The sequence below is a fragment of the Anopheles gambiae genome, chromosome 3 (genome assembly GCF_943734735.2).
Source record: "Anopheles gambiae chromosome 3, idAnoGambNW_F1_1, whole genome shotgun sequence".
NCBI lineage: Eukaryota > Metazoa > Arthropoda > Insecta > Diptera > Culicidae > Anopheles > Anopheles gambiae.
In genome coordinates, this window is record NC_064602.1 from 92,601,583 (window position 1) to 92,618,915 (window position 17,333).

Consider the following 17,333-nt stretch of genomic DNA (forward strand, 5'->3'; position numbering starts at 1 on the left):
ATCCCCCTTTTCGTTGTTTTGGAACGACGAGGATTTGTCGTCACTTTGAGAGTGGTTAAGTGTGCGTGCGTGCGTGCGTGCACTTTTCCACCAGAGACAACCTCCGTTTGGCCTAGGTTCTGTTTGGGAATGCCCGAAACGGACGCCGATGGTCGCCACCCGCCGTCATCGGGTGGGCTGGAATGGACGTAGAGGTGGGCGGCCGACGGAGAGAGAGAGAGTACCAGTAGCAGCTCAATCACTCGATGTCCGTCCGTCCCATGGGCGGCATCGTCTTTGATCTTTTATCTCAAGCATCACCGACTAATTAACCAAAAAACTTCACTGATCATTACTTCGCCCACCGCGCGTTCGGGGACCACCATTTCGTTCGGTTCGATCGGTCGATTGAAGCGACGGGACGGTCAGGATGAAAAGGGGATACACTAGCTGCACTTTACCTGTTCGTTCGAAACGGCGTCTTTCGAACACCTCCAACCGAGCGGTGGATTAAGACGTTCGGAAACAGGCTGTTGTGGCTGCAAACAAGCGGGGAAAGAGATTGTGACCTTGAGCGCAGCGATTGGGATGGGAAGATAGAGACAACCAACAAAAAAGCAAGAAGCACTTTCGAAAAACATTTATTTACCTAAATAAACACAATTTACAACACCTTCCATCGTGCACACCCCCCTCCTCCCCTAGATCACTTCCGGTGTGGTTCCGTGCAGATATCGCAACGATTTCACTGCCGACAGCTTTTTCTCCGCGTACGATGAAATGTTAATGCAGCCGCGTATGTTCAGTACGCGCAGTACGCGACAGTTCTCCACGATATGCCGGATCGCCTTGTCCGTGATCTGCGTGCAGTTCTGGAGCTTCAGTGTGGTTAGCCGTGGCTCGCACTTGGTGATGATCTCGATGCAGCGGTCCGTGATCGTGCGGCACTCGCTGAAATCGACGACCTCGAGCGAAGGGCAGCCGAGCGCGAGTCGTTCGATGCCATGGTCGCTGATCTGCAGCAGCCGGGCCAAGCTGATCTCCTTCAGCTCCTTGAAGTTGAAGCAGCGCTCGAAGGAGTAGTCGGTGATTTTGTAGCAGCCAGATAGTTTGAGGGATCGCAGACCGATAAGATCGGCAATGGAGAACGATAGCTCGATGTCCCAGATGGCGAATGCTTTCTCCTCAAGGTTGACACCGGTGATGCCGGCATCCGAAATCTGTCAAGGAAAAGGGAAATCATCAATTCAGCAAAAGGTAGTGGATTGTTTTATGATTTTTGTATTGAAATACAAAAGGAATTTGGTTCATGAATCGAAGATTGTTGACAATAATACGTAATTGGTTTTTTAGGATTATATTGGTCTTTTTCAAAGATGGAAATATGATGGAGGCGTCTTAAATCAGGGACGTATCAATCACTAAGCAAATAAAGTTTGTCTTATGGCCTCGAGGTCGCTATTGGGGTCCGAAAGCTTCTCTCTCTCTCTATCTCTCTTTCTCTCTCTCTCCCTCTCTCTCTCTCTCTCTCTCTCTCTCGCTCTGCTCATAAGCAAATTTTCATCTTGAAATTTCCCCGGTTGGGAATTTCCCTATCAAGTTTCCTGTTGGACTCTCAAACCTAAATCCGCCACCGATTGCATTTAGTGGCAATTTGAAAGAGTTGTCAAAAATCAACTTTTTGCCTTTTTGTCTCGTTTTTTTAAATTTTGACAACCGACGGCATTTTTCACATCAAAATGAATAAAAATTTAGTTGAGCATGCTCTTCTTCATCATCTTATTCTTCTTCTTCTTCTTCTTCTTTTTCTTCTTCTTCTTCTTCTTCTTCTTCTTCATCATCTTATTCTTCTTCTTCTTCATCTTCTTCTTCTTCTTCTTCTTCTTCTTCTTCTTCTTCTTCTTCTTCTTCTTCTTCTTCTTCTTCTTCTTCTTCTTCTTCTTCTTCTTCTTCTTCTTCTTCTTCTTCTTCTTCTTCTACACAACGACACAACGTCCTACGCGACCATGCCGGCCCATACATGCTTTCGAAGCTTACTACCATGCAGAAGTCCTTGCTATGGAGACGGTCTATATGACGCTTAAACCCGCGAAAGGTATATCCTAATATACTAAATATTATTGCAATTACTGACTTAATGGCAAACACTATATTATGTTTCTGTGAATAAGGTGCTCGCCATCATTATTACACATGATCGAAGTGTTGCAGTCACTATTGCACTTTGAAATGTCATCTAATTTGAATAAGTTTATTTTTATTAGCTAACTCATTTCGTCTTACAATTACTCGTTTAATATCCTAATTCACCAGTTTAGTTCAATACAATGGTGATTTTAAGCTTTAATAACCATACTAATATAGCCCCAAAATGAGCTACAATAGATATAAAAATAGATATACTTAATAATTTTCACACCCCCTGCAACAATACAATGTACCACCTTCTTGACAACACTTATCTCTAACAATGAAACTATCACCAGCAGTAAGAGAACATGCTCACTACGGTCCCCAACCCCGCCGCTTTTCGCACTTACCTTCGCACAGCAGTCTAAATTTAGCTCCTGCAGTTTCGTCATGTGGTAGAAGATGTACTGTATCGACAGATCGTTGATGCTGTTCGAGCAGCCGCCGAGATCGAGCACGACCAGGTCGCAGAACTCGAACGACACCTTCGTGAGTGCCGCATCGCTCATGTTGGTCAGCAGGCCCAGGTACAGCTTGCGCACGTTGCGGCGATTGTGTGTGAACAGGCCGCCCACCAGCCCGGCATCGGTAATGCGCTCGCAGTTCGTTAGATCGATGTGCCGCAACCGCACCAGACTTTTGATCGCCGTAATGCCGTAGTCGGTAATCATCCAGCACCGGTTGAGGATGAGCGTCTCGAGCTGCGGAATCGAGCGGGAGATCTGTATCAGTGCGTAGTCGTTCAGCGCCAGCGACTTGGACAGATCGAGATGGGTGAGCCCCGTTTGAGCACGCAGCAGATCGATAATGCCCGGCTCGTTGGTGGGAATCTTTTCGCACACCATCAGCGCCAGGCTGCGCAGTGAGAGGGCGCGAATGTCGGCCAGGCCGCGGAGAAACACATTGTCGATCGGTGTACCGGCGAGGAAGAGATGGCGCAACCGATCGCAGGTCGTTCGCACAAACTCGAGAATGTGATTCAGCATGAGTACGCGCTGCCGCGCCTCGATGCTGCTGAAACACTCCGACACGTCGAGCGAATCAAGCTGTGGGGCAAGTTGTACCAGCTGGTCGAAGTGAAAGTCCTGGAAGCGATTGTTGCGCGCCAAGCTAAGGTGCCGCAGCTCTGGCATGATGAGATTCCACGTGACCGTGGTGTTCTCGATCAGCTTCCACGCTTTGAACAGATCGGGACAGTTTAGGACGTGCAGACGGCGCAACCGGGGCATGTACTTCAGGATCGAGACGAGCTTGTGCTTCCAGATGACACAGTTATCGAACGTCAGCTCCTCGATGCCGTCGCCGAACTCGCTCCAGAACTCGCTCTTGTTGCCGAACACCACCTTCGTGATGCGGACGTCGGTGAAGTAGCGAAAGGATGTCATCAGTTTGTTTAGCGGATGCCCATTGTCAACAAACTCTATGTCGTGAATGTGCAGTCGAACGGCACGCTGGAACTCGATGTAGCGGAACGCATCGTACCAGGAGCGGCAGACGAGTGCGGCTGCACTGCGATCACTTGGATTGAGGTACTGGAACAGTTTGATCAGGAGCTAGAAAGATGAACTATAAATTAAGGACTCAACTCAATACTGACGAGCATCCCCGACTTACCTCCGGTGGCAGTGCTTCAAAGTTTGGCTCGAAGAAGTAAACAAAGCTATCCTCGTAGTGCACGTACAGCGTTCGCTCGATTCGTTCTACCAACCGAGCTAATGCCATTTCGTGGGAGAATCCGGACAATCAAAACAACACCCAAACACAACACAGATCTCGTGACACTTTTACCGGTATTCTGCTTTGGCACGACCCAAACAAATTCTGTGCCAAGCGCCAAGTTTCACCTTCACACAAGAACACGTCCGCACTATCTTTCCGAACTGAACGGGTCAGTGAATGAGGATCGACTAAAACTGAGAGTGTCCCGAAAACGTGTGTCTACTTCCTTGTTTGCTGCGCTAGAACCATGTTCGTTTCGGGTCGTGTCGGGAGTGTAATCGTCCCTGCCTCGTAGAAGATCACCCGCAGATCGTGTTCTTAGATCGTGTGACATAATCGACGACAACGACGGTGACGAATGATATCCCGATCAGAAGTACGCGTCCCTTTGCCAAAACAACCCCATGCATTTGCGCATGTGAAAGCGTTCTATTACGTGCTGGCTACAGGTGGAGGTTATTTTCTGCGTTCTTGCAAGGGCACATGAGCAACACAGCAACACGGTTACGTGGGAAGAACGAGTAGAAAGTTGATACATTTTTGTTCGAAGATTAATACATTTAAACAAGAACGTTTATGTCGTTCGGATCTATGGTCCATAAAAAAATTTTGATATCTAGATGAAATCATTCGTCATCATATATTTCGTGTTAGGTTGAATTTCATTTTCGATAAGCAAATTCTTCTTCATGTACTTTATGCTTTATTAACTCACAATAATGTACAAATAGCACTATTTTTTCCGAATTATTTTGAGTTCACGATCACCATCTTTTAAAGCTATTTTATTGGGTTAAAATATGTTTGGTCATTATTTTATAAGAGATTAAATATGTTCTTAAAATGATCGCCCTACGACTTATACACCTGTCTCAAGGTGGGTATCTTCGAAAGACGTTCCGCAATGTCCGGTGGCAGCTTAAAGCATCCTCTTACGTACAGATACTACGAGAATGTGAATAGAAGGAATGAAACATTGTAATTAGTTTCGCTTTCTTCGCAACCAGTTCGAAAAGTTGTAACCCACCTTCAAGTTTTTGCAGAACGTCACCAAATAGTGTAGACATATCTCCGTCAGCAGCGGGCAGTTGGCCAACTTAAGGGTGCTGATACGCTTCAGCTGAATCGCGATCATTTTCACACAGTTGTCGTTGATGTTGGGACACTCGCTGAGGTCGAGATACTCTAACGTCGGACAGGTTGATACTAATCGTTCAACGCCAGCTTCTGAAATCTACAACCGAGAACGATCAATTACAATCCCTGCGAACAACCACAACCTTCCAAACCTTACCTGATGACACCGGGATAAGCTAAGCTCCTTCAGCTCGTTAAATCGGAAGCCGTAGCGCAGCGCGAAATCCGTCATACGATAACACCCGGACACCTTCAGCACGCGCAGCTTCTTCAACCGATCGATCGCGAACGTTTCCTCCACGTCCCAGATCGAGAACGTTTTCTCCGGCAGATCGATCCCGGTAAAGCCCGCATCCGTCAGCTGGAGTAGAAGAGAGAGAGAGAGAGAGAGAGAGGAGAGAGAGAGAGGAGAGAGAGAGAGAGATAGAGAGAGAGAGAGAGAGAAAGAGAGAGAGAAAGGTTAGGCATGTTAAAGAATGCGTCGATCACGTTTTGCCTTTCCCGCGTCCCCGTAGCTATCCCCAACATTCTTGCTGTCGAGGTGTTAATTACACGCTGGGCAAGCGCAGTTCCCGCGCCGTTGTACCTTTGTGCTGCGCTCAATGTTTAAATGCTCCAGATTGACCAGATTGCAGAAGATGTACTGGGCCGACCAGTCGGTCATGCAGGTCGACGAGCCGCCAATGTTCAGCACGGTCAGGTTGGGAAAGTTTGCCCCTATCTTCACCACACACTCCTCGTCGAGCGTATCGAGCAGCTCGAGGTGCAGCTCCTTCACGATCGCACGATTGCTGAACGCGGCCCCATCGATGATGCCATGCTTGGACATGCGGATGCAGTTGGAAAGGTTGAGTGATTCGAGCTGCTGCAGCCGAAACACTTGCCGAATGCCGTAGTCCGAAATGCCCCAGCAGCCGGTCATTACAACCACCTGCAGCCCGGCTATGTGGCGTACGATCTGTTCGACACAGTAGTCGGTGATGCCATTCGAGCCTGTTACGTCCAGGAAGCGCAGATTCGTTTGCCTTCGAAACAAATCGACGATCGCTGGCAGACGGGTGGGCATTTTCTCCAGATACGTTAGGCTTAGCTCATCCAGCAGCAATCCTTCCGCGTCCGCTAAACCCCGCAAAAAGATATCATCCACCGGAATGCCACTAATGTTGATCGCTCGCAGTACGTGCTGCCGTCGCACGATAAACTTCTGTATGCAGCTCAGTAGGAACATCTTGCGACCCGTCTCCACCTGCCGGAAGCAGTTGGAAAAGTCGATCCGCGTCAGATTTGGCATCATCTCTACCATCGACTCGAACTGTAGCTGGCTGAAGTTGTTCTTCGCCAGCGAGAGTGTCTCCACGCCCGGGAAGTCGATCGTGTACAGACCGTTGTCGAAGAATTTCCACGTCCGGAAGAGATCATCCCGGAGCAGATCACACTCCACGAAGCGTGCGACGCGCAGGTTGGGCATGTGCTTAAACAGTGAGATCACTCGCTCCCGCCAGATCATACACTTCTCGAACGTGATCTCGCGCACGAACGGGCCATAGTTTTCCCAGAACTTGCTGTACACGTTCAGCTTGACGCGGGACAGCTTGATTAGTGGGTATTTGCGATCGGCGAGGATCAGGTTCATCACGGGCGGCTTGAAGTCATCGAAATCGACACCTATCAGGTGTAGGACCATCTGCTCGGCAAACCGGCAGTACTTGGACGCTTCATACCAGCGGCTGCAGACGTACGAGGCCGACCGGCGATCGCTCGTCGAGAGGTACTTGAAGATCTGCACCACGAGCTGTTTTGTGAGAAGATGAGCATGTTATGCTTCAGTTTTTTACAGTCGCTTCGTATGGAAAGCTTCAGTTCTTACCTCGACGGGCAGCAGCTCGAACTGGGGCCGAAATATTGGCAACGGTTTTCTGTGGTAGCGCATCCTTGACTGTGATCGCTTCGATGGTCGGCTAGTGAACTGCTGCTGCCCGGCATAAGAATTAAATAATGATCGCTCGGGTGTCGGTGGTTCGGTTTCGGTTCAACGATCGAAAGTGTTCGCTCTTCGAACAAGGAAATGGCGCGTCGTTTACCACGATGTGGCGTGCGGCCGACATTTTGTTGTTGTTATTACGCAACACAACAAGCGAGAGGCATTCGAGAGACGCGGCGCATTGTTGAAATGTGCATTTGGCCGTACCGAGACGCCCGCATGAGGGGGAAACTAAAGCAAGCTTATTTTCGCTGCGCCTATTTTGAGGACGGCACCAACCTTTGGCAGCGACAAGTGCGGATATCAAATGACGATCATTACGCGGATGCGCTTGCTTTCCCTTTTCCAACAGCGATGCTTAAAATTCTAATAACACTCAATACCCATTCCCTTCACTTACCTTTGCACAGGATTGAAGGTTAAGATTGCGTAGATCCTGCGAGTAGCAGCACAGATACTGTAGCGATGTATCGGTAATCGTCGCATTACTATCCAGATCGAGCACCTGCAGGTTCTTGAACATCAGCACCAGATAGTACATCGTGTAGTCGCTCAGCGTGCACAGCAGCGAGAAGTACGCCTCATCCACCTGGCGCGCTCGCTTCCCAATAATCCCTACGCGCATCCCATAGTCCGAGATACGCTCACAGCTCGACACGTCCAGCACGCGCAGATGCTTCAGCGTGTGCAAATCCTGCACCCCTTCATCCGACAGCAACCAACAGCGCCGCAGCTTCAACACCTCCAACAGTGGACAGCTTTCCACGATCAGCTGCAGACAGATATCGTTCACCCCGATCGACGAGGTTAGATCGAGATGCGTGAGCCGCGTCTGTACGCTGAAGAACTTCAATATCCCCGGATCCTTCAGCGGTATACGATCGGTGTACGTGACGGTAAAGTGCGTCAGGTAGAGGCCACTCATCTCCGCCAGCAGATGCCAGGCGACATCATCAAAGCACGGAATGTCACTGATGTTGAGTGCCTTCATAATGTTCCGATTTTTGCTCACCAAGCGCATGACGCGCGATATCATCGTCATGCGCCGGGAGAGATACAGGTTGATGAAGCAGTTAGACACATCGATCGATTCCAGTGCCGGCGCCGCCTCAATGAACCGCTCAAAGTGATACTCGTTGTAGTAGTCACACGCTGCCAGCGAAAGATGCTTCAGGTGGGGCAGCGTAAACGGGAACATCGGCTCGTCCGTGCTGTAGTCCAGCGTCCAGTGCTTGAACAGCTCGTCGCACTGCATCAGCTCGAGCCGCTCGAGCACGGGCAGGTTCTTCATGATCGTGATAAACTTCTTCTTCCGTATCAAACAACAGCGCAGCGTTAGCTCCCGTATGTACATCCCGTTGTTCAGCCAAAAGTCACTATGCTTGGTAAACTCCACGAACGTGAAGGACAAGTACGGGTACGTTCGCATCGGCTGCGAAAAGTACTTAATCGGCCCCTCCTCATCGTTGAACTCGATCCGATCGAAGTTGAAGTACATCTGGCGCTGGAACGGTTCGTAGTAGTGAGCCGCCTCGAACCACCGCCGGCAGGCCTCGCTGGCCGCTAGCCGATCGCTATAGTTCAGCTGCTTGAAGATCTTCAGGATCAACTCCATCGGCAGCAGATCGTAGCGTGCGGTGAACTTCCCCTCACAACTAAACGGTTCCATCCAATCGCAGTACTGTACCGGCACGGAAATGTTCTCCTCCACCGTCGGTTTCCACTGCACGCTGGGAAAGAGCGTGAAAATACTGTTTCTTTTGCGCTTTTCCTGAACCACCTCCTTTTTCGGATCGGTCTTTTTCCTCGACGATGACCCAGTGCCGGACGAAGAGGAGGAACCCGCTTTGGAGCTGCTGGCACTGCTCGACTTTCGACTACTTTCAGGCTGTTTTGTCTGATCGCTTGACTCGCCAATTGCACCATCTTCCTCCACACTGATCATTGGCGACGGTTGATCGAGGGACTTTGATCGGGACAGCACCTTGGCGGGAGGCTTTCTCGCGGGCAGGAACACACTCACGGGACACACAAAATCCATCGCGTCTCGGTGGTGCATGTGATGTGGGCGGAATTGACAGACTGACTGAAACTGAATCCGAGGCTCGGTACGGTTGCGTTAGATCCTTCTTCCCCCATCGCAACCGATTCCGAGCGGATCGAGCCGAACGATTACCGAACGGGATGGCAGCTAGGTAGGGTTATGCAATCACGGGTTTTACCGTAACGCGAGCGCATCGCTATTCATATGGTGAGTGTTTTTGCCGAATGAAAGCGAAAGTATTTACTGTAACGGGTGAGAGATTGATGCTGAATTGTGCATTGGACGTTAGTTGCACACAGAGCAGTACATTTGAGGGTTAATTGCCCAATGAAAACGTGTTGGATTGCATACATTTAGGCTATTTGTTTGCCTGAATGTACGCAATAATATGAAAAAAGGTTATATTTGGCTATGCATAAATTTATTGTTTTATGTTTAGCCGTTTAATTTTATTTTATTTTCTTACGTATATTAGTATCAAACGCCTAAAGCAATACTTTTCAGCTTTTGGTGATTAACTTACAGGCAAACTTATGAGTCTTAAGGTATGCAATTTGTTGCATTTCTGTATTAAATTACTTGTTTTACTTACTGATGATGCTAATGGACTAAATGGAAGTTTACTAGTTTGAACAATACTAGTTCAAAAATTAATCATGTTTGTAAATACATTGCATACCCTCGGGCGCTATTCATCATTCTTACCACATCGATTTCATTATTTATTTAAAAGGCCCTCATAGCATACAGAGAAAAAAATGGGAAAATTAAAGATGGTTTCTCAATAACTTATAAAACTGTTTAAGTAAACTATTTCTATGGTTTATTCCTTTTTTTGTTATGTTTTGTTTCCTATTTATATCGATTCACATAGTACACAGCTGGTTTTCTGTGATCCAACATCATATATCCAATAGACTTATTCCGACGTGCCTGAAAGAGGAAAAATTGACATATCTTAATACCATAAGTCTACAGTCTACAACAACTGAACACAAACGACACTAAACACTGGACGCTTGGCCACGAACACGAATAACCACGATGGGACAGAGCACAGAGCACAGACACACAGCGGCTAACACTTGGGTATATTACGTAGGGTGGCAATTTTCTTCAACCGCTCCGGTGCATCCTTCGGTATTTTGGGGCAGCCGCGTATGTTGATGTACCGCAGCGCCTTCGCATACTCTACCAGCGCATCCACACTGGTAACCGTTAGCAGCGGAAGTCGCACGAGTTTGAGGGAACGAAGTCGCACGAGATTTTTCGCCATTGCCACCACACATCGATCGTTCACGTGGAAGCAGTCGCTCATGTCGATTTGCTCCAGCGCAGGGCAGTTGAGGGACATTGCTTCAATCCCAGGCTCGGATATCTACAATAAGACGTTGTAGTTTTATCTTCAGGCAGAGGTTTTAAGCTCACATTTGCTCACCTGCACGCAATGTGCCAGATTGAGTTCACGCAACTCTCGAAAGCGGAATGCATGGGTCAGCGTAAAATCGGTCACCTTGAAGCACCCGGACAGCTGCAGTTCCTGCAGACTGCGCAGCTCGCAGATGGCGAATGTGGTCTGCGTGTCCCAGATCTCGATCACCGCTACTGGTAGGTTTTCTCCCGTAAGCCCGGCATCAGAAATCTGGAAATCAGAAATGGATAAGAACTATGAAAGCACCAACAATCTAGCATAGAGTCCTCTCCCCGCTCACATACCTTAACGCATCCATTCAGCCGCAGAATACGCAAACACTTTAGATAGCAAAACAGAAACTGTACCGAGGTGTCGTTCATGCAATCCGAACCGCAGAAGTCGATCACGGTAAGGTTGAGCAGCGTCAGACAAATCTTCAAGATCACACTATCCGTCAGCCCCGGCAGCATGCTCAAGTACAGCTGGCTCATACAATCCCGTCGCCGGTCAACGATCGCCTTCATAAACCCACGATCACTGATCTTATCACAGTCGGACAGATCGAGCACCTGCAGCCGGTCGAGCTTGTAGATCGATTCAACGCCAAAGTCCGTCAGCAACCAGCAGCCATTCAGCTTGAGCGTTTTCAGCAACCGAAGTGAAGTAGAAATCTCAATCAGCGCAAAATCGGTCAGATTCAAAAATGACGACAGATCCAGATGTACGATCGCCGACTGGCAGCGCAATATATCGATAATTCCCGGATCCTTGATCGGTGCCCGCTCGAAAAAGGACAGACTGATCTGGCTCAGCGACATGTTTTCAATCTCGGCAAACTGCTTCAGAAACAGATCATCGTACATGGTGTAGCTGAAGTCGACCGCTTGCAGCTTCTTCTTGCGCATCTTCATGATCGTCAGAATGGTGGTAAGTATCTTGACCCGCGTTGGTGCATCGATCTGCTTCAGACACTTGGAAATCTCCAGCGCACTAATGTTCGGTCCCATCGCGACGAGATAGTACAGATGATCGACGGTGAACGCATTGCTTTTCCTCAGTGCCAGCTTGCGCAAACATCGGCACACCGGCTCGATCCGCTTCAGCTCAACCGGGGTCCATGTTTTGAAGAATTCGTCCGCCTCCTCCAGCGCTAGACACTCCAAAAACGGAAGCCGCTTCAGTATCATCGTCAGCTTGGACTTTGTGAGCGTGATGCAGTTGCAGAACGTGATCTCGCGCAGATACTCCCCGAACACGTCCCAGAACTCGCAGTACCCGTTGAACTGGACGCGCGTCAGCTTGATGTTGGAAAAGTGACGAAAGCTGCGCAGAAAGAGGGCAATCGGGGGCGTCCCGTCGCAGATGCTGACCTCCTCGAAGTGGAAACATACCTCGTCCAGGAACTCCCGGTAGCCCATCGCATCGAACCACCGTTTGCAGGTGAGAGCAGCCGCATCACGATCCACCCCATTGAGGAAGCGAAATATGTTCAGCAAGATCTGTTGGGGATCGAAAGAAGCTAGTAAGCATTCAGCAAAGCATTCAGCAACTCTTACCTCCATTGGAAGATTGTCAAAGCCGGTACGAACACGCGGCCCCTTCAGGTTGATGTAAAACACATCGTCGTGAAAGGGAAACTCACGATCGTCGACCTCCACGATCGGTTCCTTCGGTGTCGGCTCCTCCTCTTCGCTTTCATCTTCCTCCTCCTCGTCGTCATCGTACCCGCCACCGTCCGCACCGTGCCCGAACCCGTAGTAGTGCAGATTGAACCAACTCTCTATCGACATCTCCATCTTGTAGGTTGTACGAACGCACGAGACAGCGACACAGCTCGGACACACGGTTCGGATGCCAGGCTACAACTGCTGACTAGCGGGCTGGTGGAATTCTGATTCTATCAAACCCCGTTTCCGCCTGTTCGGCGTGCTCGGTTCTGCGTCTATTATTAAGCTCACGATCGGTCACGATCAACACCCGTTCGATACGACCGAGACATTGACACTGAAGAGTGCAATCGACGAGCGCCTAGTGCGCCTGCGCGAAAGCACATCCAATCTGCAGCAAGGATCGCTCAAATTGTTTACAAACAAAAGTCGCGCCTCAAAAGTTCACTGTTTCGGATTAATGTGGGCCAAACGATCATGAAACATGTCTCGTGCCCGAGACCAGAATTTCGTAATAGTACATGACGCCCCTTTTACGCTTACCTTATTGACTATTACGCCCGATTAAGAAGTGATCGTGGTGGTTTTAAAATAGAGCTACACTGTCTTTCTTTTTACTCGTTTGGCTTTCACTTGTTTATTGATCGTATTTCAGTACAATTAGAACAGTGGTAGTAGTCATAGGAACCCTTCACCATCTGGGGACGGGACGCCGCTACCACTCGACGTAGACCGCCTTGAGCGAGCGATGGTTCGCGAGCCGTTCGCGCGGTTTTCGCACCCGCCGGCAGTCGATCATGTGCAGGTACTGTAGGAAAACTTCAAGCACATAAGCGAAAGGTGGATCACACGGAACGACACGGACAAAAATACAGTGCGGACGAAACGGTGTGTGTGTGGTTGTGGTTGTGTGTGCGTATGCCTAGCTGACGGGCACGAAGCTTACCTTCAAGTAGCTACAGTTTCGTCCGATTATCTCCAGGCAGGCGTTCGTCAGCTGGGGACACTTGTTCACTTTGAGGGTTCGGAGCCGCTTCAGGTTAGCCGTCAGCATCTCAATGCAGTTATCGTTCACCAGCGGACATTCGCTGAGATCGATAAACTCCAGCGCTGTTGCCACTTGGCTCAGGACGGCAATGCCCTTCTCTGAGATCTATTTTTGAGCGAGAAGAGATAAAAAACCAGACATTAAACAAGCTCATACAGTCATAGAGCAATAGCATCTATAAAGGGACACTTGACACTCCACCTGATAACAACGCGCGAGATGTAACTCCTTCAACTCCGCCAGCTTGAAAGCGTTCTCGAGCGACAGGTCCGTAATGCGGTAGCAACCGATCAGGTTCAGTACGCGCAGCTTAAACAGCCGATCGAGCGGGAACGTTTCCTCCTGGTCCCAGGTGATCATCGGCTTTACGGGCAGATCGATCCCAGTTAGGCCCGAATCCGTCAGCTTCGTGCAGCAGTACAGATGGAGCTGCTTGAGCGACACCAGATAGTAGTTGACGTACTGCATCGTGGCGTCCGTTGCCGCATTCGGGCTGTTGCTTAAATCCAGCACCTGCAGCATCTCGTAATTCAGCGTCACCTGTATCAGCGAGTAGTCGCTCAGTGTGGGCAGCTCGCAGAGGTACAGCTCGTGGAGGTTTTTCACCTTCCGTCCGATCACACCCCTGTACATCGCATGATCAGAGATGCGATAGCAGTTCGACAGATCCAGCACCTCGAGATTCACCAGATTGACGATGTTCATGATGCCCTCGTCCGTCACCAGAATGCAGCGCCGTAGTTTGAGCGTTTTCAGCTTCGGCAGACAAGTCGTGATCAGCTCCATCACCTCATCCGTAATGCCGAGCGAAGAGGTTAGATCCAGATGCACCAGATTGGTTTGCCGCACCAGGAAGCTAATGAACCCGGGCGCTTTGATCGGGTGCCTGCCCACCTTCCACTCCAGGTCCTGCGTAATGTTCAGGTCCGGCTGACGCCTCAGCAGATCAATGATCGCCGCCGGTATCTTGTCACAGAACGTCATGCTGAACGTTTCCAAGCTCAGCCCCTCGATCATGGACAGTGTGCTCAGACAGATATCGTCGATCGCAAGCGTCCCGTTAAACTTGAGCGTGTGCAGCTGGAACTGGTGCATGTTGATAAAGCGCATAATGTGCTCCACCATCGCGACCCGCCGATGGGACGCAATCATCTTGAAGCAGTTCGACAGATCCAAATGCGCAATATTCGGTGCGAGCGTCATCAGCTTGTTAAAGTGCAGCTCGTCCAAGAAGTCATTGTTCGTGAGCGACACGTCGAGCAGGTCCGGCAGCACAAAGTGAGACTCGCAGCAGCTTTGGCGCTTCTCGAAATACCACGACCGAAACAGCTCGTCGCACTGCTCTATTTTCAGCTGGCGCAGATTTGGCACGTGCTCCAAGATGTACAGCAGCTCGGTATCCTTGATCAGGCAGTTCTTTATCGTCAGCTCGATCACGTGCTCTCCAAACAGCGGCCAGAACTGGCTGTTCCCGTAGAAGGTGCAGGCTTTGATGGCGATGCGCGGGAATATCCGGAACGCGCCTAGGAAGCTCTTGATCGGCGGCTCGTAGTCGGTAAAGTTGACGTTCGTGAAGCGGTAGATGATGCGATCGCTGAACGGTAGGTAGTAGTGGGCCGCCTCCATCCACCGGTGGCAGGTTTGGCCGCAGGCAAGCCGATCGTCGACCGAGATCTGTTTCATCACCTTCAGCAGAAGCTGTTGGGGAAGAATGGTCGGTTGGGGAGTTAGTTGTATTGTTGGAGGTCTCAGCACACCACCTTCTCCCTTTTGGAGAGGATCTCCTTAACACTTACTTCCATTGGGAGATAGTTAAAGCCCGTGAATACCTCCGGCTCGGGCGTTGGCTGTTTGGGAGTAGCTTTAGGTTTCTTCTTCTTCTTCGTCTCAACAACTCCGTTTGTATGTTCTCCGTCCTCCTTGGGAAATGGTAACGTGAGCATCTCCATCTCCGGCACCGGTGCCTCCACAGGAGTGTTGTGGTTTTTCGCAATAAAAAAGTCCATCATTTTTGTTGCTGCTGTTGTTCGCACACACGCACTTAAGGGACAAAACGGTGCTTCAGGGAAAGCACTCCTTATCGTTAGAACTCAAACCGCTGACTGGCGCTGGTTAGCAAGAAAAGCAACATCGGAAGCCATCCACCGAGAGTATCCGCCGCCGGTGAGTAAGTGAGGGTGCTGTTTAAAAATAAATTCATCCAACGGTGAAACGGTGGAGGGTCAATCATCCGTAAAGCTTGGACGAGGGAAGCGTGGCGGTTTGTTTGTTTGATGTTTGCTGCCAAGAAAAGCGAAACCAAGCGAATGGGAAAGCTCTGATTCTTGGTGTTTGTGAGTGTGTGTTTGTTTTTCTTGATACAATCACATGGTAGGAGTGCGGAAAAGCGTCAACGCAGGGTGAAAATAAAAAACACAACTTCTTGTTTCGTTACATTTGAGTTAGTTTGTTACTCATGGGGAGCAACGCACATATACGCTTGCTGTAACGCGTTTCTATTTTTAGTCTTTTTCCGAGCAACTATATTTTAATTGAAATACATTGAAAAAGAAGATTTTCAATTAGAGAGAATGAATTTGCTTCTTCTTTCTTTAAATTCAATTTTCAACACAAACACGTGAATCACCTCCGCAATGTAACGGTCCGAGCATTTCTTCAACTGTCAATTTTGAATTTGACAGCTCATCGAGTTGCCATCGCGTATGTTTTTGGGCCTGGTTGTAAACAAACCCACGAGTTGTTGTTCGGTTTACAGCCGGGTTTGGCAAGGGGCATTTCATCGGAAAATTGTAACTTGCTCAGAAACCACTCCACCATGTTCCATATAGCTCGTGCACCTTTGTTTAGGTAAGATCCGTGTACGCTCGTCAGCTTCCGCAAACAAAGCTAAGCTTGTCCCATTTTCTCCATCACCCGGCTGCCGCTTGTCCAGATTACATAAGTCACAGAACATCCGAGTGCTGCTGTCCTGCAATGGCTTTTCCTCCGACTCGAACACTCCCGGCGATGGTAGCGATAAACCAAAACCACCAAAAAAGCCCACAGCTCGACCCGCGGCCGACGCGAGTGAAGGTGATGGTAGCAAAAAATCGTCCGCAGCTCTGAACCGCCTCAACGAGCTGCTCGCCATGATGAACACCGAAAGCGAGCTGAAGCTGGTCAAAAAGGTCGATCTTCCCCGTCCCAAGGGCAAGAAATCGCAGGACAAAAAAGCATCCTCCGACAGCGATTCCGATTCCGACGCGGAGGAGGAGCGCCCGAAAGATCTCGCCCAGGCGACGCGCAAAGTGGCCACCGCGCTCGGGGGCGACGCGAAGCGCACCGAATCGGAGCTGCTCTCGAAGCTGCTCGGTACGGCGGCACCGGCCGCCGATGGGGAAAGCAACCTGAACGACATCATTACCGGCATGGCGGTGGACAGGAAGGCACAGAAGGCGGCGCAAGCATCTGGCGGCGACCGTGAGCCAACGCGCAGCACGCTGGTGAAGAAATCGATCGACTCCAAGCGGGCGAAGCAAAGGCGCACGGAAGAGGGGGGTGCTGGTGGTGAGCAGGAGCGCTTCGGCTCGAAGGATCGGTACGAGCGCAAGCGATCCAGCGCGAAGCAGACGGCCCACGCCGCACCGGGCGGTCCGGGCAGTGTGAAGCTGTTCGGCGAGGAACCGTTGGGCATTTTTACCGACCAGGCCGCGCTGAAGGAAAGCCCCGACAAGCTGCGCACCTGGCAGCGGCTGAACGAGCGCGAGCTGCGGCTGGCGGTCACGCATCCGCCCGCAAACTACTTCCAGAAGATGGCCCTCTGGACGGAGCAGGGCAAGCTGTGGAAGTTCCCGATCGACAACGAGCAGGGTCGGGAGGCGGAAGCGACCGTCCCGTTCACCGAACACGTGTTTCTCGAGGAGCAGCTGGAAGGGTGGTGCCCGCGCAAGGGCCCGGTCCGCCACTTTATGGAGCTGGTGTGCGTGGGGCTGTCGAAGAACCACTACATTACGGCGCAGGAAAAGCGCGAACACATCGAGTGGTTCCGGGACTATTTCGAGCAGAAGAAGGAACTGCTGCAGGACCTGATCGTGGCGGAAGCGGCCAGCAAGGCGAAGGAGGTTGAGAAATAATCATTAATTCCGGTAAAATAGAGTACGTTCTAGCGAAAGTGC

General features: G+C 50.1%; 5 protein-coding genes across 6 annotated transcripts; 1 reads left to right on the plus strand and 4 right to left on the minus strand.

The window, feature by feature from the left end:
- Positions 1-604: 604 nt before the first annotated feature.
- On the minus strand, positions 605-4,118 carry LOC1269645 (F-box/LRR-repeat protein fbxl-1). The gene is made up of 3 exons (XM_061657922.1): positions 3,784-4,118; positions 2,520-3,722; positions 605-1,199 (listed from the first exon to the last, which is right to left on the minus strand). The coding sequence occupies exons 1-3, from the start codon at positions 3,889-3,891 to the stop codon at positions 681-683; spliced, it is 1,830 nt and encodes a 609-aa protein (XP_061513906.1). The 5' UTR covers positions 3,892-4,118; the 3' UTR covers positions 605-680.
- A 450-nt stretch (positions 4,119-4,568) lies between these two features.
- Positions 4,569-9,024, minus strand: LOC133393825 (F-box and leucine-rich repeat protein 13-like). Its single transcript, XM_061660485.1, has 4 exons — positions 7,407-9,024; positions 5,183-5,386; positions 4,916-5,122; positions 4,569-4,833 (listed from the first exon to the last, which is right to left on the minus strand). The coding sequence occupies exons 1-4, from the start codon at positions 8,949-8,951 to the stop codon at positions 4,741-4,743; spliced, it is 2,049 nt and encodes a 682-aa protein (XP_061516469.1). The 5' UTR covers positions 8,952-9,024; the 3' UTR covers positions 4,569-4,740.
- An 836-nt stretch (positions 9,025-9,860) lies between these two features.
- Positions 9,861-12,522, minus strand: LOC4577562 (uncharacterized). Its single transcript, XM_001238344.2, has 4 exons — positions 12,021-12,522; positions 10,767-11,963; positions 10,489-10,692; positions 9,861-10,428 (listed from the first exon to the last, which is right to left on the minus strand). Exons 1-4 carry the CDS (start codon positions 12,258-12,260, stop codon positions 10,129-10,131), a joined length of 1,941 nt encoding a protein of 646 aa, XP_001238345.2. The 5' UTR covers positions 12,261-12,522; the 3' UTR covers positions 9,861-10,128.
- An 84-nt stretch (positions 12,523-12,606) lies between these two features.
- On the minus strand, positions 12,607-15,301 carry LOC1280739 (F-box and leucine-rich repeat protein 13). 2 transcript variants are annotated; one of them, XM_320603.4, is made up of 4 exons: positions 14,976-15,301; positions 13,381-14,877; positions 13,078-13,284; positions 12,607-12,939 (listed from the first exon to the last, which is right to left on the minus strand). In XM_320603.4, exons 1-4 carry the CDS (start codon positions 15,186-15,188, stop codon positions 12,847-12,849), a joined length of 2,010 nt encoding a protein of 669 aa, XP_320603.4. In that variant the 5' UTR covers positions 15,189-15,301; the 3' UTR covers positions 12,607-12,846. The 2 variants fall into 2 exon arrangements, with proteins under 2 accessions (XP_320603.4, XP_061516105.1); XM_061660121.1 differs by having other exon boundaries at positions 12,794-12,950.
- A 559-nt stretch (positions 15,302-15,860) lies between these two features.
- On the plus strand, positions 15,861-17,329 carry LOC1280738 (small ribosomal subunit protein mS31). Its single transcript, XM_061653061.1, has 2 exons — positions 15,861-16,026; positions 16,112-17,329. The coding sequence occupies exons 1-2, from the start codon at positions 15,995-15,997 to the stop codon at positions 17,289-17,291; spliced, it is 1,212 nt and encodes a 403-aa protein (XP_061509045.1). The 5' UTR covers positions 15,861-15,994; the 3' UTR covers positions 17,292-17,329.
- The last annotated feature ends 4 nt before the right edge of the window (positions 17,330-17,333 follow it).

What these genes read in the sequence shown, in the direction of transcription:
- LOC1280739 (XM_320603.4), bottom strand. Translation starts at nt 15,188, where the DNA reads ATGATGGACTTTTTTATTGCGAAAAACCACAACACTCCTGTGGAGGCA. An exon ending in TTAACTATCTCCCAATGGAA is followed by an intron (nt 14,878 to 14,975) that starts GTAAGTGTTAAG and finishes CTTCCCCAACAG; the next exon opens with CTTCTGCTGAAGGTGATGAA. An exon ending in ATCTCGCGCGTTGTTATCAG is followed by an intron (nt 13,285 to 13,380) that starts GTGGAGTGTCAA and finishes GCTCAAAAATAG; the next exon opens with ATCTCAGAGAAGGGCATTGC.
- LOC133393825 (XM_061660485.1), bottom strand. Translation starts at nt 8,951, where the DNA reads ATGATCAGTGTGGAGGAAGATGGTGCAATTGGCGAGTCAAGCGATCAG. An exon ending in GCTTATCCCGGTGTCATCAG is followed by an intron (nt 5,123 to 5,182) that starts GTAAGGTTTGGA and finishes TCTCGGTTGTAG; the next exon opens with ATTTCAGAAGCTGGCGTTGA. An exon ending in CGTTCTGCAAAAACTTGAAG is followed by an intron (nt 4,834 to 4,915) that starts GTGGGTTACAAC and finishes ACATTCTCGTAG; the next exon opens with TATCTGTACGTAAGAGGATG.
- LOC4577562 (XM_001238344.2), bottom strand. Translation starts at nt 12,260, where the DNA reads ATGGAGATGTCGATAGAGAGTTGGTTCAATCTGCACTACTACGGGTTC. An exon ending in TTGACAATCTTCCAATGGAG is followed by an intron (nt 11,964 to 12,020) that starts GTAAGAGTTGCT and finishes GATCCCCAACAG; the next exon opens with ATCTTGCTGAACATATTTCG. An exon ending in ATCTGGCACATTGCGTGCAG is followed by an intron (nt 10,429 to 10,488) that starts GTGAGCAAATGT and finishes GTCTTATTGTAG; the next exon opens with ATATCCGAGCCTGGGATTGA.
- LOC1280738 (XM_061653061.1), top strand. Translation starts at nt 15,995, where the DNA reads ATGTTCCATATAGCTCGTGCACCTTTGTTTAG. An exon ending in GCTCGTGCACCTTTGTTTAG is followed by an intron (nt 16,027 to 16,111) that starts GTAAGATCCGTG and finishes CCGCTTGTCCAG; the next exon opens with ATTACATAAGTCACAGAACA.
- LOC1269645 (XM_061657922.1), bottom strand. Translation starts at nt 3,891, where the DNA reads ATGGCATTAGCTCGGTTGGTAGAACGAATCGAGCGAACGCTGTACGTG. An exon ending in TTGAAGCACTGCCACCGGAG is followed by an intron (nt 3,723 to 3,783) that starts GTAAGTCGGGGA and finishes TCATCTTTCTAG; the next exon opens with CTCCTGATCAAACTGTTCCA. An exon ending in ATTTAGACTGCTGTGCGAAG is followed by an intron (nt 1,200 to 2,519) that starts GTAAGTGCGAAA and finishes TTTCCTTGACAG; the next exon opens with ATTTCGGATGCCGGCATCAC.